Below are 25,728 nucleotides of genomic sequence, written 5' to 3'. Positions count from 1 at the left end.
TCCACCCCATGCCCTTCTGCTAGCTTGATGGTGCGAGTCCCCTAGGTTTCTCGATCAGCCGGCAAGAACTCGGCCGGAAAATAGATATTTCAAGGAAAACGGAAAGGTAAGAGAGTTTTAAAATCCTCAATACAGGCTTTTTTCCAATCCCTCTCAAGATATTTTAGACATGGTACCCAGTTCTTCCGTGGATATTACTTCGTTGAGATTTCCGAAACCAGGAGTGGTCTGAAAATACCTTGAGTACGATGCTCTCTCCCTCTCACACTTCATCCTCTCTTGGTGAAAATGGATTCTTGAAACAAATCGACTCCATCTCAGACTAATGGGCCCGGTTATCTGTACGCCAATATTAGAAGTTAAGGTTTTATGACTGGTTTTGTTTGACAAAGGTTGCCTTGGATCATACACCGGCGCCGAACGGAATTACCCATCCGACCAAGATCTCACGCAACATCCAGTTATCTCTCAGGTCAAAGTGAGTATTAAATATACCTATCAAAAATCAAATGCCTAACTTGATTTAACGTACGTTTATCACGAACGGAAATGCGCAATAATTAAAGCACAGTTTCCTGAATTCCAGTCAAATTAAAAACAAATATCACAGTCCGTGCACGTATTCACATACATCGATATCATGCCCAGTTTTTTGGGCCAGCTGGTTTAAGAAGCAGTATTGTACCAAGTGGTGTTAACTAGTTCCTCTTGTTGATATTACTGAAAAAAAAAAACGCCACAGGCTTTCAAAAGTTTCATAGTGTTTCTAAACTCCCCTTGATCCAAGTGCGAAAAATCGTTTTCTTTTTGTGCCAGTAATAGTCTGATTTCCGTTGATCCGTTTTGCGGATTCCTTTCCTTTTGAGTTTATTAAATGTCTCTTATAACTGTTAAATTAAAGTTTTAAATTTCGTTTATTTAATCTTGCACTCATGCCATTGGGTGACTTTGCAAGAATTCAGATGTAAATGTAAACGACGACAATTAATGATAAAGTGATGCACATTATAGAAACTATTTTTATCACATTTACGGAGCCTAATTGTGTTAACAAAGCTCCTGAGCTACTGGGTGTCTATTTGTAGTGATAAGCAAGAATAACTGATGTCTTGATGATTGCAATTAGTTTCAAATCGGGAGTCTGTTAGACTAATAATTATTTTCACCAGTAAAAGAAACAGACTGGGAAGTGATCCGTGTTCATCAGACAATTTTAGCAAAACACTCAAGAAATAAATTTGCATCAAAAAGGAGCTTGACCATTTCAGGTTGAAAGAAAACCAATATCGCCATTCTTTCTTAAGTGCCAACTGAACGACAACCGAGAATAAACCACACGGCACTGTGTTCAGTTGACTCGAACTGAACATGGGGCGCTCGAAGAAAATAGACGATCTTGTCTCTCGCTTCTCTGGCCTGCGCGAAAAGTGTGTAAAATCCGGCGAATCGATAGGGAACATCAGATTTGAATTCTTACGCGAGGTATATGACGTTCCGTCTAAGAAGAAGACGAGTAGTTTCTTTAACTGGAGCACGATTCTTTGGTACATAATCTTGCCTGCACTTGCCGTGTTCTGGAGCTATTCTTTTTTGGAAAACGTGTACGAACCCTGCCTCCTCGAACCCGATGTAGTGCTTTTAAACGACATATCACGCAAACCGAGTAAATGTTCGCTTCTCTGTGAGGGCGTGAATGAAATCCCCAGAGTTTCTAATCTATCAAAGGAGGAATTCATCGCCAAGTACGCATACAGTGGGAGGCCTGTGGTCATTACGGATGCTGCAAAGAACTGGTCTGCTGTGGGAAAGTTCAGCTTTCAGTTTTTTAAACGCCTTTACTCCAAAAACAAGGAGGCTGCTGAAGAAAATCCTGATATGGGTTGCACATTTTTCCCTTACAAATCTGGTTTCAATTCTCTGAAGGAAGCGCTGAGAATGCCAAAGTCAAGAGCGGAATGGAAAGGACAGCCCTGGTACATCGGCTGGTAAGTATTAGGCTTTTTTATTAAACAAAAAACTTGAAGAATAAAACTATTACGTTTTACTAACTTGCTGACAACCATAGCCTGTGTTTGCATATATGGCCAATACATAACTAATATCACAGATGGACATTTATTTTTATCATTTCACGATCATCATTATGTGCAAACTGCCGGACGTGCATATGCAATTCAGCGTCATGAATATAGTTAAGCAGTATCGTTGTGTTATCAGTTTGAAGGATTTATACGAAAACAAAGGAATACTTGCCTGAAAGAGTCGATCAAAACAATTCTGTCCTAATGGCGTGAGATAAACCTTGGTCAGTATCTTTTCAGTATCACCGTAGTTTGCACGGTAATAAAACAGTAAATCACCTTTCACGATATCATCAGTGTAACATCGTCACTCAGAGTATAGCATGGCCTTGTCCTACCACACCTAGATTATGCAGATATTGTCTGGGGTGACCAGCCTGGTCTTACAACACAGATGAAACAATTACAATCTTTTCAAAATCGCTTTGCGAAGAAGATCGTTAAGTCGAAAATGTCATCAGCAGAGGCTCTGACGTCGTTCCGGTGGGTGTCTTTACATGCGAGGCGGTTCGGTCATCGGTGTTGTGTTGTGCAAGATGTAATGAAAGGTAGCATCCCCAAACATTTCGGTGTATTCAGATCCACCATGAACCAACAACACGGTCATAATACTCGAAATGGCTACATGCCCAAAGTCAGTAGGCCAAGAACGGAATGGGGAAAAAGCAAAACATATTATAAAGCCATTAACGACTGGGCCACACTACCAAGTGCTTTAACCAAAAATGTATGAATTCCTTCATCGAGGTAAATTTTGCTCTTTAGAGACGAAGAATGGTCAATTGGACCGATTTATGGCGAAAAAGAAAGTTTTGGAGAAAATGTGCGCTTTTCTTTAAAGAAACTGATGCCGAAAACTCTTTTTAAATACAAACTGAAACAGTTTTTATTGAACCATTTTAACCTTAGTTAGTAGTAGTTTAATTCTTGTTTTAGTTTTTTAATCTTAGTTAGCTTACCGCATAGGTTTTTGTCCTTTTTATTGTATTTTAGATTTTAATGTATTTTAAAGGTTTAACATTTATTTTCTCAGAGGACCCTCCTGAAAACCACCTCATGGTAATTGGAGGCCTCCTCTTAAAATATTATGTATTATTATTATTATTATTATTATCATTATTATTATTAATATCATGGGATGCCGAGAGGTTATTTTTGCTGTTGGGAAACGTTTTGGCGTTTGGTGACCATTGGCGTCGTTGTGGGGAGGTTACCGTTGTAGAGAGGCTATAATAAGAGTTATTGTAAGGACCTTTCGCTGGGCCAAAACAAAAGAGGCCGTTGCAGAGGAGTGGCCGTGAGTGGAAGTTCGACCTTATAGAGAATGAAACATGGCACTGTTTTAAAACGGGTTTTGCCCGATAGAGCGTAATTTTTATCAAGTCACAAGTTAGTTAGTTAGTTTTAAGGAATGCCAGATCAAAGCTACTCTGTTTTGTTTCATGCAGGAGTAACTGCGACCCCGTTGTTCGTAATGAGTTGCGTAAATACTACAACAGACCTTACTTTATACCGCTGGACGCTGAGACTGGCGATCAGGACTGGATATTCATGGGAGGACCTGGGCCTGGTGCACCCATACACGTGAGTGACACGTGATCAAGGCAGTCAGTTCATAACATACTCGGCAACTTGTCGAGGAACTGTTATGTTAAACTGTTATGTTTTGAGACAAACTTTTTATGTTTATAATTTCTCATGTGGTAATGAAGATGAAAGTGGAAGAATACTAAATTTCATATTTACTCAATAATGTTGAACAAGTCACATACTTTTAGTATTCTTCAGCTGTAAGTAGCAACGCTTTAAATCAGTAATATTGAAGTGATGCTGAAATCGTTTCTCGGGACTTAGGTAACAAGATACATATAGTCATATCCATAAAACGTCATCTACGCCACGCGCAGCCGCCCTACATAGGGTTAATTGAATCCTGACAGGGAAATTAAAGAGAGAGTTCAAATTGAATTCTACCCCCATAAGGAAAAGGCGGAAGTAGGGAAGATTCAATTTCGTTCCCAGGTCTCTCATCAAAGCCTCCCGCCCTTCCGGACCTGAGAACGAGGTTGGAAGGATATCTGGGATGGGACTAAGAAAATACAATCTTGAAGAATTTTACTTAATAGAGACGGTATCGCATATTTTGTTTTTATAAGGAAAAAAAGTTCTGGTTCTCGATTAAAAGCTCACTAACTAACGTCATTCTGTTTCTTGTTTGCAGATAGACATGGTGAACCGTCCATCATGGCAGGCGCAGCTGTCAGGGCAGAAGATATGGACTCTTATTCCTCCCCCAGAGTGTGAACATGTCTGCAAGTCCATGCAAGTAACAATGAACAAAGGAGAAATAAGTAAGTTAGGATTGGGGGCAGGGACGGTAGAATGAGGGATCTGGCAGACTACTTACAAACGTGCCTAGACTTGAGTAGTGTCTAGTGCTTTTGAAGTGTTTTGAAGTTTTTCAGAAAAAGAGATGAAATCTTTAATACTGCTATCTTTACTGTAATGTTGTCATTCCAACGTTATCAGCCATAAAATTTAAACTGAGAAGAAATCAACGATAGAATATACAAGCAATTTCCGTGTTTCAAACTGAGAAAAATGTTGGTCTTCAATATTAAAATCAGTTGAAGCAGAATATACCCTTAAATTGAGAGAACTAAGTGGGGATTTCTATCTGTTTTAATAATATCATACGGGTGAATTGATGGAAGCAGGACACGTAAAGAGCGATTTCTTCTCTCTCAGTATAAGGCCTCAATAGTATTTAATATTAAGTTCTCAACTATCTTGTTCTAATGTTCTGTTTTAATACTTCTTTCCTTTAGTTGTAGTGGACACCAATCAATGGTTTCACTCCACAAAAGTTGTTCCCACTGGTGAATTGAGCATCACTATTGGAGCAGAATACGACTAATATTACTCTCGTTACTCTCCTTACCTTGTTAATGTCTACGTAATAAGGTCCAAATAAGACCCTGCTTTGTTTTGCCTTCCTCGGCTTAATCACCCATTGCAGCGCACTATATCATTCTGTAAATATTTTAAGCACTCCGACTAAGACCGGACGTAAACCATGCCAGGTGTATATTTTAGTTGTTTCCTGTGTCAGCGAGTAAAGTAATAATGAAGAATCTTTTGAGAAAGTCGCCAAACAGGCTAAACTGTTTGCCAAACTGTTTGCCAAACTGTTTGCCAACTGCCAATGTCATATTGACTCAAGAAACAAATTAGAGTCACTGATTTTTGGACGTCCATACTAGGTGCAGATAATCTGAGTAATATGGAGCTCTTGGCATGCATGCTTGCCGTGCCCTTTTCCTCTGTGTTTCCTTTTATGCGACCAGACACGTTTCCTTGGAATAGTTTGACTTCGACTCTTGAATATAGGGAACCTTCTGCAGAGAGAGACATTTATAGGTTATTGTATATAAGAATTGTCAGCGGTATTGAAATACAGCTCAAGCTGTTAGTACAATTTGTAAGGCTAACCAATCAGACGGAATTCCGAAAAGCATATTGATCTTATGATAATCGATCTTTATAAACTCATTTTAGCAAAAGTGGGACGGGTGAGTGAGATGGATCAACTTGCCCATGTGTCAGTCAAATCAATCCGGTTGTCAGTAGACGTAGCACCCAAGGTAACAGAAAAGAAAGACCAGAAGAAAGTCGCGGAGGCAAAGGCCGCGTCTGATGGAAAGAAAAGGAGAAACAGAGAAAGGACATGAAAAGGAAAATCATGCGAACACCAATAATGTTGCAAATATAATATATAATGACTGTTGTCTGATACGAGATGGTAAAGTAATAAAATAAAGATCGGTAAAGAACAATTGATACAAAACAGTAATTGATTCCCTCGACGAGACACGCCAAAAACGAAAAAGCACAGGCAAAAGTCGAAGCTGTTCTTTCTTTCTTTCCGCAGAGTTGTTATGGAAAGCCACTGCGTGAGGTAAGTGCAGCCCGATCGAAAAAAACCACTTTAAGCGGAAGAGAGAGTCCAAGCTCAGGGACAGACCATTAGAACTCGGGGTTGGGTGGGACTGTATTTTCAGCTTGCAGGATTTTTCACTGTGGGGGGTGGGGGGGGGAGGATTTTATACCGCAGCAATCTTAATCTGGACACTCCTCACAATCTGAATGCCTGGAACAGGGTTCAAACAAATATTTATTATGTTTCAGACAATCTTTTTGGAAACATAAAACTCACATAACCAAGTAGACAAGTTGATCAGATACATCAGAGTATACTATTGCCTAAAATGGCCCTGCACTACATTTTTTATTTGATGTTTAGGAAAATATCAATTTTATTTATTCCTTCCCCTTGTAATAAAATTCATTCTTGGCATGCAGTGAATCAAGGTGTTAGCTAAGATTCTGTGAATGGCAGTCCAGTTACAAATATGGGCCAAAGGGCCTATTCCGCTAGGGGGGGGGGGGGGGTTCTGGGGGTATCTCTCCCAGAAAAATGTGCAAAATTGAAGCATTTTTGGTGTGTTTTCCTCGATTTCCAGCTAATAAATTTAATGTATTGATCGGACTTGGATGATAATGCGTCGTTTACTTTGCAAAACCTAAAATAGGTTGAAACTGCCCAAAACATCAATTGCGTTAACGCCTCCATGATTATCTTTGATTCCAACGTTTGTCCCGCAAAGTTGATCTTGGCGGCTATCTTAAGGGAAGCGTTACATTTCGGCATGTCCGTGCACATCTCTGTCCACATAGCCTGTTCCAGGCTTTCGGTCGGTGGGGGCGAGCGCCTGAAAACGCGGGCGGGCGACGAGCGGGATCAGCGACGAGCGGGATCCGAGAGAGAAAAGAGACCTCTCCTTTTTCTCTACCAGACCCCGCTCGTCGCCCGCTCGCTTTTTCGATCATGCCCACTGATCGAGAGCCTGGAACAGGCTAGTGTCCACATTCTTGATTCATACACTTCAGTTGTGAAATCATTCTTATCAAGAGATTAGATTATATTGTTTTGTTCCTATATGTTGAGAGCTTGCTTAAATGCAAACTACCAGCGGTATCCATGATGAAGTTACTTCGCACACCTCGTTACCACGGTCACTGTTTTTTTTTGTTTTTTTGTCCCGGCGAAACGCCCATACATTTTCTTATAAGAGAACCCCGTTAATGCGGCCACCCTGTAACGTTAATACGCGGCCAACGGCCACATTCTGAAATCCCAACCTGTACTGAATCCTTTATAATTTTACCCCGTTGATACGGTCACTTGAACCAGTTATGTTCATCCTTCCATTGTTAATGTTTTATACCCTGATTGAAGTTTCATTTGTTTAAATGTTATATCTCTTTTCCAGAATGTTATTAAAGAATAGTTACTTGGACTCCTGGCAATTGTGATATAACTGTTAAGACGTCACTCAATTTAGTCCAGTCTTGTGGTTTGATCCTACCCCGTTAACACGGCCAAATTTTATTTTCATGTCCCGTTGGTGACCGTTTTAACGGGTTTCCACTGCAGTATAAAGTGGCTGCCAAGGTGCCCTTCAGGCGGGCACAGTTTTGCCCGCCAGTGCAATGCACTCTACAGGATTTTTTTCTTCAGTTCTTCTTTGCACGATTTTTTTTTTCACCCTCCCTTGCATGAATTTCTTTTGTACTTTCCCCACCCCGCCCCCGCCCCCATCACTTTTCTATGCTTCTTAGCGACAAAGATCTGGAAACAAGGAAATCCCTGCCTCTCTTTAATACCCTTTCTATTATATTCACGCTGTGTAGTTAATTGACGAAGGCTTATCAATATTTATAATGTTTTGGCGCTATATGCATGAGGTCAATGCCGCATTGATGAAAACACAGTTATAAAGACAAAGCAGACACTCTGGTCTGGTGGGCGACGGGCCTGGTTTGCCAATCACTAATGGCTGCGACGAAAGGCGTCGAAGAACTTGTCGTTCTTTTTTCCGATCTGCGTGAAAAGTCGCTGAAAGGAGGAGAAACTCTTGAGAAAGTTCGTTCGGAATTTCTTCGGCAGGTTGGGAAGGACCGTGAAACAACCTCTTCAAAGTGGAGAAGCTTGAAATGGTTCTTGATTGTCATTTTACCTGTTGTTTTGGCGATAGCTGGATACTATTTCGACGTGATCGAGCTGCTGAAAGTGAAAGAAGAACTTTGCCTCGTGGATGTCAACGAAATTTTCATCGAAGTAACCCGTAAGCGTACAAACTGCACGCTTCTGTGTGAAGGTTTGACCGAGATTCCTCGAGTTTCTAACTTGTCGAAGCAGGAATTCGTCTCGAAGTATGCCTACAGTGGTCGACCAGTTGTGATTGTTGACGGTGCGAAGAACTGGTCGGCTGTCGGGCGCTTCAATTTTACGTTTTTCAAGGATCTTTTCGACAAGAACAAAGAAGCCTATCGAGTGAACGAAGATGAGTGTCAGTTCTTCCCTTATAGAACGGAGTTTATTTCTTTGGAACAGGCGCTAAACATGTCAAAGGAAAGGTCAGAATGGAAAGCGGAGCCATGGTATTTTGGCTGGTAAGTTAAGAACATCTAAAAGCGCATAACTGAAAAAAAGGATAGTCCTTTCAAAGGGACTCGAATCTTACAAATGTAATGTATTATAAAACGCAGCTGACATTGTGTTGAATAGAGGTTTCTTAGATCTACTTAAGTTCCGTAGGTAATTGATAGCGGTTGTCGTGACAATACTGATTTTCTTGTTTTATTCAAAGTTTGCACTCATTATTTCCAGATCAAACGTAGATTTAAAAGTCAGATTTCAGATTCGTTTGTTTTTCCATATTGAACGAGTGGAATCTATATGCACACCTGTCTAGTGGGGGAGTAAAATTTATTCAGGGCATAAACCAGCTGTCAATTTACAAATTCTCAGTGGATCGTAAAAGAGCAAATATTAAAGAACTGTTATATTTAACAAACTGAAAAGAAACTTTTTCATTTCTTTAACTGTTTTGATATGTACATGTATGAAGCAAAGAAGCTAAATTTTATATTTGTCCAGAAAAAAATGCCTTTAATTTGTAGCAGAGGATAACCAGGTTCTTAATGGCACCCTATCATCCTAGGATAATTTGCCATGTGTTATACAAAACCATTTGTGTCTCTGTAAGTGAACCTTTTACTGGGATCAAAAGGACAATAAGGGGGGGCATGGGAGGGGGGACATCCAGTGCGACCACTTCAGCCACATCCACCAAATTATACATTTAAATCTAAGGTGACAAGTTATTATCTGGCAGACTTCTTTTGTTCGTAGGTCTGTCATGTTCGCAGTGACTAGGCCAAATGTCATTGGCTGCTTAGTAGTTTGCTGGCTTAAATTAATGCATTGAAGATAATCTTGAACCGGACTACAAGCATAACTTAGTGATAAGAATAAACAAAAATTTGTGTTTTGTTGAATCAAAAACTATAATGTTTGCAATAAATTTAGTGTTTGAAAGTGCTTTTCTAAGAATATTTCTATGAGTTTTGGCATTCAGACTTGATTTTAAGTTCCTAACGGTGAGTCAGTACTGTGGATATTTTTTCCTCTGAACAGTAGGGACTGCTCCTTTGTCTAATTACTTTAGTGCAAACCATTTAAATAATTTCTTGTTTGAAGTTTATTAACAAAAGAAATAGACTGAACATGCCATGCTTGACCTGTTAGAGGCAAACAACTGAAAATTAACCAGGCACCAAGAGGATATGCTTCTAGTTTGAGTGATCACTTTTCCCAGATGAAATGAACTATAATATACAGTGGAATCCCAGTTTCTCAAACCCTTGATTTTTCAAACCTCCAGATAAGTCAATCATAACAGAATTGTTTTCAGGCTCCCCTCAGTTGAGCACTGTTATTTGCCCCCCCTCCCATTTTTCATGAATTTGCCCTATATACTTTTCAAACCAATTTTTGTTCCCTTGGAGGATTGAAAAATCAGATTTCCACTGTAGATGTATATACATGTTTGAGAGAATGTTGTTTCTAGTATGTTTTGCTAAATGATAGGCTTCAGTGGGCTGATAATTTTTGTCAAAAACCTATATGGATACAGACAAAGCTTTCCGTAACAAGAATGTTTAATAGTAAATGGTTTGAACCCAGGAGTATCAGTAGTTCGTATGTTGTGATCGTCCAGGTGAGGGTAGTTCTGAGAAGAACTGTTGTTGGTGACTGACGTTTCGACAACCTGAGCGGAAGTCGTCTTCAGAGTCAAGTGAATAGTTTTGTCCACTGATGATGTTATAAGTCTGGTCGGTTGAACATGATTGGTCAGTTTAGCCATGATGGTATTGGCTGAAAGACTCGTGTAAAGTTTGTCATCAGTCATTGGTGGGTTTCGATCCGTCTATTGTTAGTCAAATTGGTCGGTTTTTGGTCCATCTTTTGTCAGTCAAATTAAGTCGGTCTGTTGGAAGTCCATTTGTAGGTTTCATTTCGGTCATGGATAAGTCGTTTGTAAGGCGTCAGTAGTTGTTGACATCTGTTAAGTGGCGTTTGTTCTAGGTTAGTGTACCAGCTTTCCAGAGTCAGTCGTTGAAAATAGTTTGTACTGCAGGTTAAGCACTGAGTAGAGTCCCAGTCAATGTTGTGGTTTGTCAGTTGATGATGTACAGCAATGTGATTGTTGGCATCACCATTTCTCGTGGCTCGTTTGTGTTCAGTCAGTCTCGTGTTAAGGTTTCTGCCAGTCTCACTAATTAGGGAAGGCTGGCAGTTGGAGCACTTGATCTTGTAAACTGCTCCCTGTCTGTTGTTAGGTTCGTCCCTGTCTTTCACGTTGGTCAGTAGGTGTCGCAACGTAGTTGTAGGTTTGTGGGCTACACGGATGTTGTAGGGCTGTAGGATCAGTGAGATGGTCTCAGAAGTACCCTTACCTTAATGTAAGGTATAGTCACTGTAGTAACAGGCATTGGGTTCCTGTTCGTTGCATCAGTTTCAGTGGGTCGGTAAATGTTTCGTCTAATAAAGTCAGCGTTGTTGTTGCGGCTTACCAAACAGTCTAGAAAAGGAAGTTTTCTATTTCCTCGATCTCTTTAGTAAACTGGATGTTGGCGTTCTGTTCGTTTAGGTGGTCGTGAAAATCGTTAACTTCGTCCTCTTTAGTAAACTGGATGTCGGCGTTCTGTTCGTTTAGGTGGTCATGAAAATTGTCAATTTCATTCTCTTTAGTAAACTAGATGTCGGTGTTCTGTTCGTTTAGGTGGTCGTGAAAATCATCAATTTTGTCCCAATAACTCTATTGCCTTGAGAACTTTGCTGACTCTTAACACAATTTGCACCACACAATGACACCTTTTTTCCTTATGATGTAAACAAAAGCTTACTTATTTCCACTGCATGTTTTTCAGGAGTAATTGTGACCCTACGATCAGAGAAGAATTGCGTACTCACTACCAGTTACCATATTTCTTGCCAAGCCAATCAGAGACCAGCGAACAGGACTGGATCTTTATGGGAGGACCGGGACCTGGAGCTCAGATACATGTATGTATATGACATCTGTTAAAATTTCCAGAGCCATGGTGTAAGGGCGTTAAGTGTTTGTGGGCTAAGGCTGATCCTTGCCTTAAATGATCTTCCTAGTATGCAAACATAACATTGTGCTGAATACATAATAATTTTATTTAGATTGATAGTGTAGACCGTCCATCATGGCAGGCGCAGCTGTCAGGCCAAAAGACCTGGACTCTGATCCCTCCCCCAGAGTGTGAACAAGTCTGTCAGCCCATATTCACAACAACAATGAACAAGGGAGAAGTCAGTAAGTCAGCTAAAGTTTTTGTTTTTTGTTTAAATTATGTACCTTTTTCCTGGGAAGGAACACGATGTAGAGGGATGTTACTTTATAATTGGAAGATTAAATTCAAATATTTAATTGTTACATGAAAAAAGTGAGTGCAAAACAAATTTCCATTAAATTAAATAAGCCCTGGCCTACCTCCAATGTTAAGCCCCTCCTTCAAATATGCTTGGAATACCAGTGCTGTAATTTGTTTTGTAGTCACATACAGGATAACTGAAGTAGTAAACATTAATGGCCAGAGACGGATTTGTTATTAGTCAAGATTAGTGAGTTCTAGTGTGAAATAGGTAACAAGTAATTTACTGTAGGCAGGGAAATTGCGGGCTCATTGTGACAGGACTGGATATAATAGGCCCTTGAAGGAGGGGGGTGGGGGGCAGGGGGTTGATAGAGGATATACTCTATGTTAAGCTGGCCATGATTAATTATCAGTGGAAAAACAACAAGTTTAAAATAGGTGATAGAACCCCTCCAAAAAAATTCAAGCCAATAAAAGAAGACGAAGAAGAACCATGCGTAACTCAGGGCAGTGCCATTCTTTAGATTCGCCTTTTTATTGTTGTTAATTGGCTTAATATGTTTTTAACTTGCAGTTGTTGTGGACACAAATCAGTGGTATCATTCAACACAGGTTTTGCCAGGAGATCTCAGCATTACCATTGGGGCAGAATATGACTAGAAAAAGAAACAACAGTCCCTAAATTATGCATGTTTTCACCAGCATTCCCCTGAGGTCTAAGAACCCTCAGGCCAACCATCAATATTTGGAGGGGGTGCAGAGGATCTTTGCCCCGGGATAGGAGACAGTTCAAGACTTCCTTTGTTATAAGTTTTAGAGATTTTAAAAGGGGAAATCGCAAGATTGTAATTGAGGATAATTTAAGGAGGATTGTAATTGAAGGGAAGCATAAACCAGGTGACTTTGCTTTTAAGATTTTGCCATTACTGGGAAGATATCTTCCTTTGCTTTGCTTTTTTATGACCTCAGGGGAAGCTGGTGACACATGCTTATGATAAACGAAAAGTAAAGGTGTTAATCCATTATGCACCTGAAAACTCAACTTTTTGTGCAATGTCTTGACCAGTTACAAGAAACTTAATTGTTTCACTGTTCTTTCCCAGATATATAATCTGAACATGTCCAGATTTTTGATAGTATCAACCTATTTTCCCCATCAGAATGCTTTTGTTGAGGAAAAGGTTATTGTCATTCAGAATGCTTTTATTAATAATCCATTTTACAGTATTTTGAGGTATTAATAATCTGTTTTATTATATGGCTAGCTCCATGAGCGGGCAAGATGAATCAAATCCTGCACTGTGATTGGCTACCTGAGTGGGCAAGATGGAGCCATCTTGCCCGCTTGGGACTACCCGTCATGTCCTGCTTGAAAAATTTCTCAGAAAGCCATATAATAAATCCTTTATTGACCAAGCTTGGTCCGTCAAGATGGCTGGATACTGGCCTCATTCTTTCTCTGTGAGTTTATGGACCTCGACTCCGTCTCGGTCCAGCCATCTTGACCTCATATGTACTATTGCTTCATTGTGCAGTTCCAGAAAATATCCATACTCACCCACAGAAGGGATTGGAATTTCCTGGGGGATGGGGTTTCTGGAAGGCCAAGAAATTTAAAGAAATGTATGAAGCTTAACTGGAATTTCCAGAGGGGTTGGGGGGGGGGGGGTTGTCTTAGAAAAAATCCCTTCCATTGGGGAGGTATTGATATTTTCTGGAACTACACATTTATAATATACATGCATGGTTGAAGGCAACAAGAAAACAGAAACAGGCATTCATAAAATTTACTCATTGGTAACACTTTCAGTAAAACATCACTCAGCTGGGCTCCTGCATTCACTCATTAAATTACATAAACATATTGAGTTTTGGCAATATCTATAGCTAAGTAGATGTAAAAAAATAACTTAGGTAAAAAGTGATAGAACAAATTATTAATTAGTAATATATATTATTATATCATCATCATTATCATTTTCATTATCATTATTATTATTAGTGTTTACATTTGACTTGAAGATGTCTGTGATCTTTCAGTTTCATTATTCCAAATAACCTATTTTCCAAACTGGAATGATTTGCTGGGCTAATAAGACTTTTTGCCACTAATTTTCGGTAAACGTTTTACTTACTTGGCATACACCCATAGTTCAGTGAAACAAAAAAACCCAGAAGCATAGATTGTATTATATATAATTTACCCAGTCATAAAATTTTCAGTTATACTAGAACTTAAACAAAGAAGTGTAAAATAGAGGTAAAAAAATGATACTACAAAAAGACCAGATATCTCCAGGAGTGCACGCTTATTATATGCATTCTCTTTGTGATAAGCATCACAAAGTGTCCTAATTTGTAAAAATGCCACCAAAACACACATAATAATGTCAAGTATGACTATGAAAGTGACACTTTGTGATGCATCTCATAAGGAGCATGCATCTTATTTAGCATTCAATCCTGGACATAAGTGAAATAAACAAGATAAAGAAGTGTATTAAATTTCAAGACGTTTGTTGCCTTTCAGGGCCGTAGCCAGAAACTAATTATGACTGAGGCAAAGTCCATGAAAAAATTATGACTGATGCAGTGTCCATGGTTAGATTTCCTTCTTAGATATTTAGGGTATTAATTATGACAATAAACAAAAAACGAAAAAAAAAAAAAAATGACGGAGGAATGTGCATTAGTTTCCTTCTTCCTAGAAGACTTCGAGAAGTCCCTCTTTCACTTAGTCTGTCGAACAAGACCGTAAATAAACCGTAAAGAAAAAATGGCTGCGTGAAATCCTGCAGACGAGACATGTGCTTCTAGAACCCCAGGATTTCGCATAGCTATTTCTTTCTAGTGGTTTTCTTTCGCGTCATGCACGAAGGGCAAAGCAAAAGAGGAACAGTACTACTCATAGTCTATTTTACTAGCTACGGCCCTGCCTTTGACTTGAGTTTGAACAGTTGTGCAGCATGTGAAATAATGATTTTGTTTGTTTTGATTTGGGTGCTCCTTTATTTTTATTGTGGAAGTTTTTCACTTGACATTTATGGCTGTCATACAAAAATGCAGTTCCCAAAGGGAAAATCATGTGGCCATCTTAAATCATAAAGTTTGACAGACCTGTTTTTATCTTTTCCAAGCAACAAAGTGTTTTCTTTTTTTAATGCAGACATTTCCTGTAACATTGCATTAGCAATATCTGCCATGTCTACAAAACTGAATACAATAAAAGCAGCTGGTATGCCATATACTTAACAAATAGATTATGAGCTCAAGATTTCTATCTTGTGATAGTTGACAAGTGCACAGCCTGAATCAACTATCATGCATAGAAATCGAGAGTGACTAATCTAATTGTTTTGGGAAAAATCAATTAGGAGTTAAGAGACAGAGGAACAAGAGGTGAATCAGCAGGGTGTGACCTCTCCCCCCCTGCACCTCCTGCCCTACAATTTTGCGTGCATTCGTGTACATTTCTGCCCTTAATGTGACCTTGGACTTCCTGTGAACAAATAATTTATGTCATCCAGATTATTTCGGTACATGTTTCCAGCAGTCAGCATAAGACACAAGCCCAAACTCCTGTGATGGCTGGAAGAACTTTGTAGACCTCCACCATTCATCTAAGTTGTACTTCTCTAACAATTCATAGAAATTTTTCCAAAAGATTAATGACATATGATCAACAGTTACAATTGGTCCCTTAAAATCCTTGGCTTCTATTCTGCTTGGCCTGCAAGCTGCAGACCATGGTTTAGGTGGCCTGCAGCATGCATAATGGAATGAGTTCAGGGGCCTAAAAATAATGCGTCTGATGTTGTATGCATAAGGAAGTGCCTTCCAGTTACCAGCGTCCGCATAATAATGCCAGAGCAAAACTTGATCACTGGGACAAGTGTCTTTTTTTGTGGTTTTCCACCAATTTTTCATGATCTCCTGGTAAGAGTTGGTGTCTGGTCTAACAACCAGAAGTCCTGCATTGAAGCATGGTTCCAACACACCCGGTCTGGAGCATGGAACAGCGGCAAAATCATCTGGAATGTCAAAAAGTTCATCCATGTTTGTCATCAACATGTAGTCTGCATCAAGGTAAATGATTTTTGAATATTCTGTATAGTTCCAAGCATGGAATCGTGTGTGTGTCCCTCTTATTCTGTGTCCAAGTGGCTTTCCAAACCACCCACTGTTGCGGTCTCCACCAATTTTGGCATCTAACCAATCACAGTCCATTTCTTCAACCACTCGAGTTTCCCAACCAACACTCTGAAGGGCTTTTCGCGTTCCCTCGCTCACCTTTTCCGAAACAAACGTGATCATGTTCTTCTGGCATGAAAATGTACGGATAGAGTGACCGAGAACCAACGTAGGGGCGGCGAAATCTTCATTCACCATGACGGTCAGCCATGTGACGTCACTTCTTGGCTTCGCGGTCTCTTTGCACCAGTCTTGGCCAAATCGCTTTTCAATTTGATACATTCTCCATTCCTTGTTGGCCAACTGCATTTGATTATCCTGAAACCTCTGCCTATCGATCATAAATTCAGAAATAACCATCTTTGCGTATCTAAAGAAATATGGAAGCAAGAGCGGTCTCCAAACAACGAGAAATATCACCACAATTAAGGATGGAATGAAGGCTATTGCACAGATCGTTCGACGAGATCCTTTCTGTCTTGTTCGTGAGGACTCCTTCATTCTACTCCGTTTGCTTTTTCTTCTTCACTTGAAACAATGTTCGCTGAAAACTCGAGACATGCAAAGAACTGGAATCCCTTTCGGAAAACGGAAAATGGCCGCCGAGACAACGTCGCTGAGAATTCCTGGGTACGAGTAGGACACGAGAAAAAATATAGGCACGCAAGGCGTGCAAGGGTTATTTTCTGAAAACAGAACAAGTTTGTTTAGTAGCAATGTACAGAAAAAAAAACTGATTTAGAATTCGTGACGTGCCTACAGTCTTAAACTGGTAGTAGAGGTATGCCTCGCATTATTGGCTGGCACGGGATAAAAGGAATCTTAAATATACCTATTGAAAGAGGGATTGAGGAGCTGGAAACTAATACTGCATTTCATTGTAAATTACATAAAATAGTTTATCAGTTTTTTTGAGGATTTCTTCCACCAAGCTGATTTTTGGGCGAATTTTTTAAGCTTTTAGGGATTTAAACGTTTTGAATGGGGAGATTTAAAAAATGGCGGTTCTTCAGGGGTTTTTTGGTTAGAACTGCAATGGAACTGTTCACAGCAAGACAACTAAATGCCATGAACAGTGGCGGATGTAGGGGAGGGGCCCAGGGGGCCTGGCCGCCCCTCTCATTTGGGGGAGAAAAGAAGAAGGAAAGCCGGCAGGGCAAGCAAAACAAGCCCCCCTTCCCATGGTCTGTATCCACCACTGATGAAGTCTGCAGTAAGCAAAACAAGCCCCCCTTCCCATGGTCTGTATCCACCACTGATGAAGTCTGCAGTAACAGAGAAATTTTTTAACATCATCATGCATTAGAATGGCCCTATTCTGCCGCCTGGGGTCCACCATTGGTCGCAGTTTCTTGAGTTTTGATTACAAAATTACTTCCAATTTACCATGATAAATTTTTAGATTTATCTCGCATGGGTCCTGAAATCAAACAGATGACTGAAAGACTAATCTAATTACTTTCAGTTTAATTTTTGCCAGTATACGCCACAAAGTCTGCAGCAATATCTGTGTTGAAAAATTTCCAAACTCTAGCTCCTTTTCTCTAAGTTTTCTAACGTGCAGATGAGGACGGTCATGTGCTTTTTAAAGTCTGGTGTCCCCCTGATAAAATAGACCATATTGGTATTCTTGGTTTAGGACTGGAACTAGCTTGCAACTGAAGATAATGTGGGGAATCAAATGGAAATGATATTTTAAATCTCTTTTCAATGATATTCCACACGAGCCTCCATTGCAAGTTAGCTCCAGTCCAATACCAAGAATACAAATATGGTCTATTCACCATTTAATGTTAGAAATGCTCCAGAATCGCCTACCATAAGATACTATCTCCAGCAATCTCTTGGCAATAGCTCTGGATCTGTACCTAAGATTGTTCCCCACACCCTTTAACTCAATTTAAATTTCCACTCTATTTTTTGGACTTATTTTGTCTGCTTGTGTTGCAATGTAATGAGTTATTTGTTCTTCTTGAACATGACAGGACTATGGTGTAAGGGCTATCACTTTTTTGAATTTTATTTTAATTCCTGTTTGTAACATTTTTGGACTTAACAATCTTTTCAATATAATATGGGGCATTAGCACTATTCTCACAGCCCCACTGCAGGGATTTTGTGTGGACCAGCTGGCCCCACATGGTGGGGCTTTTGCCACCTTATGAAAAGAAAATGTCAAATACCGGTCCAATGCCTGGGGAGGGGGGAATGGGAGGGCTTGGAATTGACAGAGCCAAAAGTAAGTAAGTTATGACTTTATTTTACAAGAGTAGCCCAGTTTTATTGCTATAATCTCCCATGTGTGTCAGTGTGACCATGGCAATCATAGATATCACTTGGCAACAATATTGGATGGACAGTAGTCACTGCACTAACCAATTATTAACAGTTTACTAAACAATATTTTAAATTGTGTAACTCTCTCTACCCTAGTCCAAGAGGATTTTTTCCCCTTGATCATATTGGAGCCATGCCCTGATGGAAATGAGGAAATTTAAAATCTCTGAAACCTGGGTAAAATGTGCGACAAACTTAATTTTTCAGCTTACCATCTTACCAACTCTCTTTTTTTTTTCAAATTTTAATCTTGTGAACCATTCAGAAGGCTGTTAAAACATTTTTCTGGTATCCTCACCTAAGATCACAGGGAAAAGCCTGCAGTTTTTGTTCTAACTGGACCTTCATTCAAAATCATGAGCCACTGGTAGCACAATAATTACATCTATCAATAATGACTGTAAAAATAACTGAATAAAATATTTATCCAGCCAAGCCTAGATGCACATTAGCCCGGGGGGGGGGGGGGGGGGGGGGGACTCCCATATGGAATGGACGGGGATGCTCGTCGTCTCGCTTAGGGGTGTAAATTTTGGATTTTGGTCTCGCTTAGGGTGTTCTGGGCAAAATGTCATTATTTTTAGCCGTCAAGGTCTTGTTAAGGGTTGCACACGAAGAAATAACAAAACAGAAAGAATTTTGATTCTTTATATTTACTCAATTCATATAAACAAATTCGCCATCATTAAATGTCACTGTACTTTTTATTTGTCTGTTTTATAAACTGGTCTCTTTTAGGGGTCTGCATAAGCTTCAGCCACGCCCAGATTGGTCTCTTTTAGGGGTTAAATTCAAAATTTCCGACGAGCATCCCCGTCCACTCCATATGGGAGTCCCCCCCCCCCCCCCCCCCGGGCACATTAGGTGCACATATTCAGCCATGTTTTGATAGGCTGTCTCTGAAACGATAAATCCAGGACCAGGAGTCTATAACTTTGGGCTTCTGTTGTAAACCATTAATTATTTTATATTCCCAGGCTGGGGTAGAAAGAGAGGCAGAGTGTGTGTCTTGCCAAGAACAAACCAAAAGACACAGCTAGGAGTCAAACTGTAACGTCTCCATCCATAGTCCTGCTTATTTATCATAAGGACACTGCACTACCTCTCATCCAATAAATGACTGCATTATTTTAGCAGCCACAAAAAAGAAAAAACAGCAAATGGGCAAATCTTTGCAGGTGTCATTGTTTACATATTGCCTCCTTTGACTCCAAACATCGTAAGAGCTTATGAAACTGACTTATTGAAAAATCAGAGTATTTGGATGTACTGTTGAAGAAGTATTGGCTTCCAGACACTGCAAAATTTCTGGTTGGTAAAAGCCTTAATGAACCCATCAATCCTTTATAAAAACTAACTAGAAGTTTCTTTTTTGTGGGGGAGAGGGGGCAGTTCATCATACCATGCCCTTTCAAAACTCAAGAGTTGATATTTTTGTAGCTTGATCAGGCTGAAGGCAAATATTGTAAACAACGATTCCCCTACAATACCAGGCAAATGCATCTAGAATAATTTAGAGCTTAGCTTCTTGAACCAAAAACAAAATTACAATCCATAACTTGATTTGTCGCATCAATAATGTTTTCTCAGTTCTACTTTCATACAAAATCATCTCAGTGATTAAATAAGGACGTACATGTAACATAACTTAAACATTCCTTCAATATATCATCATTTGGATCACGACGTGAGAATTGTCAGGAAATACTTTCTCCTCTTAATAACTAATCACTGTATAGGAACGTAGCATAAACCCATGACTATGCTATTGGCAGGTAAAATCTAAAGCCTAATCTCATTTTTGGTTAACCTCTGTTGAGCTTGCTTGACTTGAGCTTTAAACCTTGTGAAAAGCATAAAACAATCTAATGTAAATCCAATAATACGTCTAAAAAATCTTTCTGGAGAAGCAGAACACAAAGTTCACTATCATCTGAATTCATAAATGGGTTGACTGTGATCAGGAACATGGACAAGATTTAATGACTGGAACCTAGGAGAGAAAAATAATGACTGTTACTAAAAGGTTGCAAAATAACCTAACTAGTGAAAGTTTGGCCAACTATCAACATGTTGATGTCAAGTAAAGTTGTTCCAAAAACTCTGTGAATTATTGATACCTTAGAATTGGTTGCTATCTTTTTCAGTTAAGTAAAATAATGCTTCAAGTTTCATATGATTATTATTTTATTAATATTTATGACTAGACCTGATGTAAAACATGCTGTGATAGGCTAATAGTCTGGGCCAGATTTTCCTGTAATACATATACAGGCATTATGCGTTAATGCCCATGTAATACACTTGCTGTTTGCTAAGTCTCATGCAAGGAAATACATGGTACATGATATATCTGAACTGCAGGAGAAACATTTAAAGACATGACAGAGATTCATCACAGTTACAAGTGTACATAACTTTTGCAGATGTAAGGAAAAGGCCTTAAAACATCCACTTGGTTGAAACAGGATTTGAACCCATGACTCTCACTAATTTGGCACCATACTGGGAGAATATTGCCCTTGGTCTTTATGATACATCAGGCAATATTTTAAAACAGATTGAAGCAATAAATATTTCTTTTCGTCTTTTTTTTGTCTTTCATTTATTTACGCAAGTGCCCCTGGCTTATGCTTTACTAGAAGCACAGACTAACAGAAGTGAAACAAAATAAACAAGAGCTAACCATTCTGAGCTTCGGTGATAGTAGTAACCTTCAATGGTAGCAGCTGATTTCTGTAGACATACATAATAGAAGCCTGCAAATGATGCCCCAGTTATATCTGTGATGGTGTGATCTGGAACTAAGAAATGTTCCTGTAAATTCAAGACATTAGGAAACTACAGTGAGCAAAATTGACTTGTATTATTAACTGTAGTGAGCCTACATCACAAAGCAAACTTACAAGAAAACAGGAAGTACATTTGAAAACTAGTTCTACCTTCCATCTCATGAAAACAAAGTCTAGGTTGTCCAGTTGGTTGTAATCAAAACTATCTGAGTTGAATGTTTTTGCAAACTGGTAAAATGCCAGAAATTTGCCCTGTAACAAAAACAAGCAAATTAAAAGTTTATCAGCCACATCAGAAAATAGGAGCAAAATTACTCCACATTAAAACCACTATCTCAATAAAATAATTCTAACTATCAATACAATAGTGGAGTATCATACACTCAAGTATAACGAAAGACCCAATAGAAAATGTACAGACAAGGATGAGAGCCATGCTCATATTACTCTAAAGGCTATTTTCTCTTTGCAAACTCACATCTACATGTTTGGCTGATTTTTGCAGAGTAATTCTCGTTTTCTTAGATTTCAAGCGACAGAGACACAGTAACATGGAAACTGATAACCTTCATATACCTTTAGCCAAATCTTGATTTAGTTTATTTGGTTCTGTGAATGAAAATCTTAAGAAGGATGCTACTGGCAGTACTTTCAAGGGATACACAATTTCAATTTCAGCTGTACAAGGTGATTCTTAAATCCTTACTGTTACCATTTAATAAATAACAAAAATCATATATTAGTAATTATGTGGTTCTAACAAAACAACAGCAAAATAGAATTTGGAGGAAAATTGCAATAGTGGAATGGTCTCTGCTATTCACCCACACTGTGATAATTAATAAAAAGTTATTATGAAAACGTAAATTACCCAGTGTTTTCTGTCAACATCTTCATCAGCATCCTGGAGATAAATCAAAGATAGTTGAACTTCAGAGTGGCACTGAACAAAATTACCTTTATATTTTAATATTCACTTCTGACAATAACATGTACAATGGAGTCCTGACTTTTGAACCACCTTGGGGAATGGGAATTGATTCAAAATGTATGGTGGCTTGAAAAATCAAAGGTACATGTAAATTTCTCCTACCCTTTTTGGACAGGGAGCAAAAAAACTGCTTCACTTTCAAATTCAAGGGTTTGAAAAATCAGAACTCCACTGTGCAAATTTAATATGAAATGTAAGAAGATTGCAGATGAAGTAATACTTCTTTCTAAATTAAAGACATGAACTTAGATGGGGATGACTTAATTCTGTTTCATGTGAGATTGATCCATGATAGATGGATTTGGCTAATATGTTTTACATCCTTGTTGCCACCCAATAGATCATTTTCATGTGACCTCATCAAATTCCAAAATCCAAAACTAAAGAGCCACAAAATTTTTTATCCTCATAAAGCATAAGGGGATCTAAATTTGTATCTGTCTACAACTTTTCAGCTTAATAGCGTGCTTGGTTTGGAAACCAGCGCCGTTTGAAGTTCAGAGTTATGGCGGTGCGTGACATACCGCTTCAATTGCGTTCGTGGAAAAAATATACATGTATCTGCTGATTTTTAGCCTTTTTAAGAGTTAAAGTGTTAGGAAAAGTGCTTTTGTAAATGGTTGTTGTTTCAGTTCAGATAATCAGTCGCCTAGATAGCCAAAGTAAGTTCCAGATGTTTGCACTATTTTCCACCCGCCATGTTGGTGGAGCACAGATCTCCACCAACATGGCAGCTCCATACTGGGCTCTGTAAATTTGTGCAAAACATTTCGACGAATATCTGAAGTTTGGGAAAACGCAGAGACCCAAAACTTGGAGAAGTGTCTTCTATACCCGTCTCCCATAATAATAAAATTTCTTGACTTTATCCTCTGAATAGTTTTCAATTTAGTTTTTCACTGCGTGACAGTGAAAACCACCTATTCAGACCATGTGATGATTCATCTGGGAGGCTACAACTGCGCAATCTGTCACGCACAACTGATTGCATGGGACTTTGTACAAACAGGACAATTTAAACCACCCAAATGAATCATCACATGATCTGAACTGGGTGGCAACAAGGATGCGAGGGTCAGCATGTTAGCCGAATCTGTCTACCACAAGGGTAGGGGTTGTGCACCTGAGATCCTCACATGATATTAATTACCAAGTCATATACATTCGTGGTTTCAAACGCTGTCTCTAAACAGCAGTCTCTGTTTGAAGAGAATATCTGGCAAGTACACCACATCACCTAATATATTTGAATTTTTTATACCAGCTCAAATTAGTTGGAGCTTGAGGTTAATTTGAATTCGCTACAGAATTGCATTTTAGGAAAGAGACACAGAATATTCACCAGAGAACAGCTAAATGCCATGCTATCCTGACCAATAGAGATTACATAAGTCAGGAATGTAAAATAATTGCTTACAGGTATAAAATGACACTACAAGACTTAGTTAAGTCCTTACCCATTTTCTTGTCAAAAAGGGATGTTTTTCTCCAATAATTTCGCCATCAAAAAATGTCGTAAGATTAGGATATTCCTATAAACAACACAAAAGTATATTATAAATTTATATCATATCTGGGGAAGCCTCCCTAGAGGCTTGTCTCTTCAGTGCTCAAATCAGTGTCAGTCGTCTACTTCATGAAACAAGCCCTTTATTCCCTAAATTAATGAGAACCCTGAATTTTTAAAACTTGATGTTACACGAACACTTGTAGGGAAATGTACTTAGATGCAAAACTTATACAAGAATCAGTTAACAAAATTATAGCAAGTAGCAATATGTGACTGGGGTTTTTCTAGTGCAACTGAGTGAAATAAAGGTTTGGAACTTTAACTACAATGTTCTGCTGCTACAAAAATGAACTTCAAGCAGCCTTATCAGATAGTTGAAAATATAGAAACATGACAGTGTGGCCTTCACACTAAACACAACACACTTTTGGGTTAATCCACAATAAACAAGCACCCTATCTAGATGAAGAACTTCACTTTGGAAACCAAGTTAAACTTAGGTAGAGTGAGATAATTTGGCCCACTTTTTAACTTGTTCCAATTGCCCTAAATCATCTGTGACTGTTCCAAGCATGAAAGCAGGTCCTGGTTGTTCAATGGATAGCTTACACCATCCTCCAGATACATATAAAACACTATCCACTAGAGTAGACCGAGAATCTAAGGCTGAGTGGAGGTTCCTTCTTCAATTTTAATATTAGTAAAATGATAGCCTTGCTCGATACAACAAGCAAAACTATTCAGCTTGAGTAATGTGTGGATGCACAGATTTTTCAATCTTAATTAAGGGCCTAAGCCTCTCACATTTCGCTTAATGTCACATCTGAGTCCTAAGTAACAAGCTAAAAGAAGATGGCACCAAGATTTGGGGCCTCACAGTGCTACATTATACATTCTTTGGGAATCTTCAGCAATGTTCGGAAGTTGTCCTAACGTCTTTGGTAACGTTTAGAAGTGTTCAGTTTTTTCAGAAATTCGGGAATAATGGATACGAAAATCGTATACATTTGATTTAGGAAAAACTGACAGTTATTATACATTACTGCTTTGAACTACAGACTAGTTCCTTGATCAAAATAACATCGATCAAAGCAATTTCACATTCATTCATAAACAGCATTAATATATGAATACATATAAATTTCTAATCATGTTTCTAGATAAATCCATGTTAACACATAAAAGTAGACGGTCAGACTGTATATAGAAGTCTACACAGCTATTCAGAACTGAACTTTCTAGTTTATTCTTCCTGAAAAAACAATGGGTCTTACATCAGAGGTAAAACACCTGATCGTAAATATTAGAAATATCGTATAAACGATGAACTGGGAGCGTTGCCAAGATAGGAGGGCATAAACGAAAACAACTGCACGAAAGCCTCGGCAAACAAATCTAAGTTTTCCCTTCAACTGTCAATCGAGGGCAGCGGAGCAGACAGACATCTGTACAATACAAAGACACAAAGCACGAAAAAACTCAACTTACATCTGTTAGACCCTTTATTTTCAAATATCCACACAGAAACCCCTTTTCTTGGTCTACGTGCTAAAAGGAAAGCATGAAAATTCATTAGACTTCCTTGAAAAATTTCAAGACCAGAATCATCCAATGACACTACGGCGGGAATTTCTTAGAGTTGCGACACGACTCACGCGAACTTACCTTCAACACAACTTCGACGTCGTAACGATTTCCCTTACTTTTTTGGTGCCCCTGAAATCTGCTTCCACTGTACAACAAAGACTGTGCCAAACCAGGCTGTTTCGTGCCCGGAGGAAGGGGATTCAGGGCAATTTTCCCCGGCATTTCGGCAGAACTTTTTACAACTGTACGGTGGTCTTTTGAACTTGCCAACGCCACTCCCTCGAGGCAGTGTGGGTAATTATTTGAATTACGTAGTGCTAGAGCTCAGTCTTCCTCGACTGCGAAATTTTGGTAGCCCGTTCAGGGGTTCAGGGATCGTTCAGGAGAATGTGATCGAAAACAAACAAAACCACACAGGCTTTGCTC

The 25,728-nt window shown here is 39.0% G+C and overlaps 4 protein-coding genes across 5 annotated transcripts; 2 read left to right on the top strand and 2 right to left on the bottom strand.

Moving 5' to 3' along the window:
* The first annotated feature begins 1,286 nt into the window (after window positions 1–1,286).
* On the top strand, window positions 1,287–5,917 carry LOC110061669 (bifunctional arginine demethylase and lysyl-hydroxylase JMJD6-like). The gene is made up of 4 exons (XM_089289983.1): window positions 1,287–1,985; window positions 3,530–3,665; window positions 4,303–4,432; window positions 4,910–5,917. The coding sequence occupies exons 1-4, from the start codon at window positions 1,369–1,371 to the stop codon at window positions 4,996–4,998; spliced, it is 972 nt and encodes a 323-aa protein (XP_089146109.1). The 5' UTR covers window positions 1,287–1,368; the 3' UTR covers window positions 4,999–5,917.
* Window positions 5,918–7,774: 1,857 nt separating this feature from the next.
* LOC110061649 (uncharacterized) lies at window positions 7,775–14,889 on the top strand. Its single transcript, XM_089289982.1, has 4 exons — window positions 7,775–8,597; window positions 11,421–11,556; window positions 11,701–11,833; window positions 12,469–14,889. Exons 1-4 carry the CDS (start codon window positions 7,978–7,980, stop codon window positions 12,552–12,554), a joined length of 975 nt encoding a protein of 324 aa, XP_089146108.1. The 5' UTR covers window positions 7,775–7,977; the 3' UTR covers window positions 12,555–14,889.
* On the bottom strand, window positions 13,667–16,707 carry LOC110061644 (glycogenin-1-like). Of its 2 annotated transcripts, XM_020768488.2 has the most exons (2): window positions 16,506–16,707; window positions 13,667–16,416 (listed from the first exon to the last, which is right to left on the bottom strand). In XM_020768488.2, the coding sequence occupies exon 2, from the start codon at window positions 16,392–16,394 to the stop codon at window positions 15,423–15,425; it is 972 nt and encodes a 323-aa protein (XP_020624147.2). In that variant the 5' UTR covers window positions 16,395–16,416; window positions 16,506–16,707; the 3' UTR covers window positions 13,667–15,422. The 2 variants fall into 2 exon arrangements, with proteins under 2 accessions (XP_020624147.2, XP_020624146.2); XM_020768487.2 differs by having other exon boundaries at window positions 13,667–16,707.
* A 2,974-nt stretch (window positions 16,708–19,681) lies between these two features.
* On the bottom strand, window positions 19,682–25,599 carry LOC110061645 (glucose-induced degradation protein 4 homolog). The gene is made up of 7 exons (XM_020768489.2): window positions 25,381–25,599; window positions 25,204–25,263; window positions 23,663–23,737; window positions 22,086–22,118; window positions 21,365–21,466; window positions 21,109–21,239; window positions 19,682–20,415 (listed from the first exon to the last, which is right to left on the bottom strand). Exons 1-7 carry the CDS (start codon window positions 25,522–25,524, stop codon window positions 20,352–20,354), a joined length of 609 nt encoding a protein of 202 aa, XP_020624148.1. The 5' UTR covers window positions 25,525–25,599; the 3' UTR covers window positions 19,682–20,351.
* Window positions 25,600–25,728: the final 129 nt, after the last annotated feature.

The sequence above is a fragment of the Orbicella faveolata genome, unplaced genomic scaffold, assembly GCF_042242905.1.
Source record: "Orbicella faveolata isolate gen_17 unplaced genomic scaffold, um_ofav_v1 contig_2, whole genome shotgun sequence".
Classification (NCBI taxonomy): domain Eukaryota; kingdom Metazoa; phylum Cnidaria; class Anthozoa; order Scleractinia; family Merulinidae; genus Orbicella; species Orbicella faveolata.
Note: the sequence above shows the minus strand (reverse complement) of the source record. Positions and strands in the feature narration are given on the sequence as shown.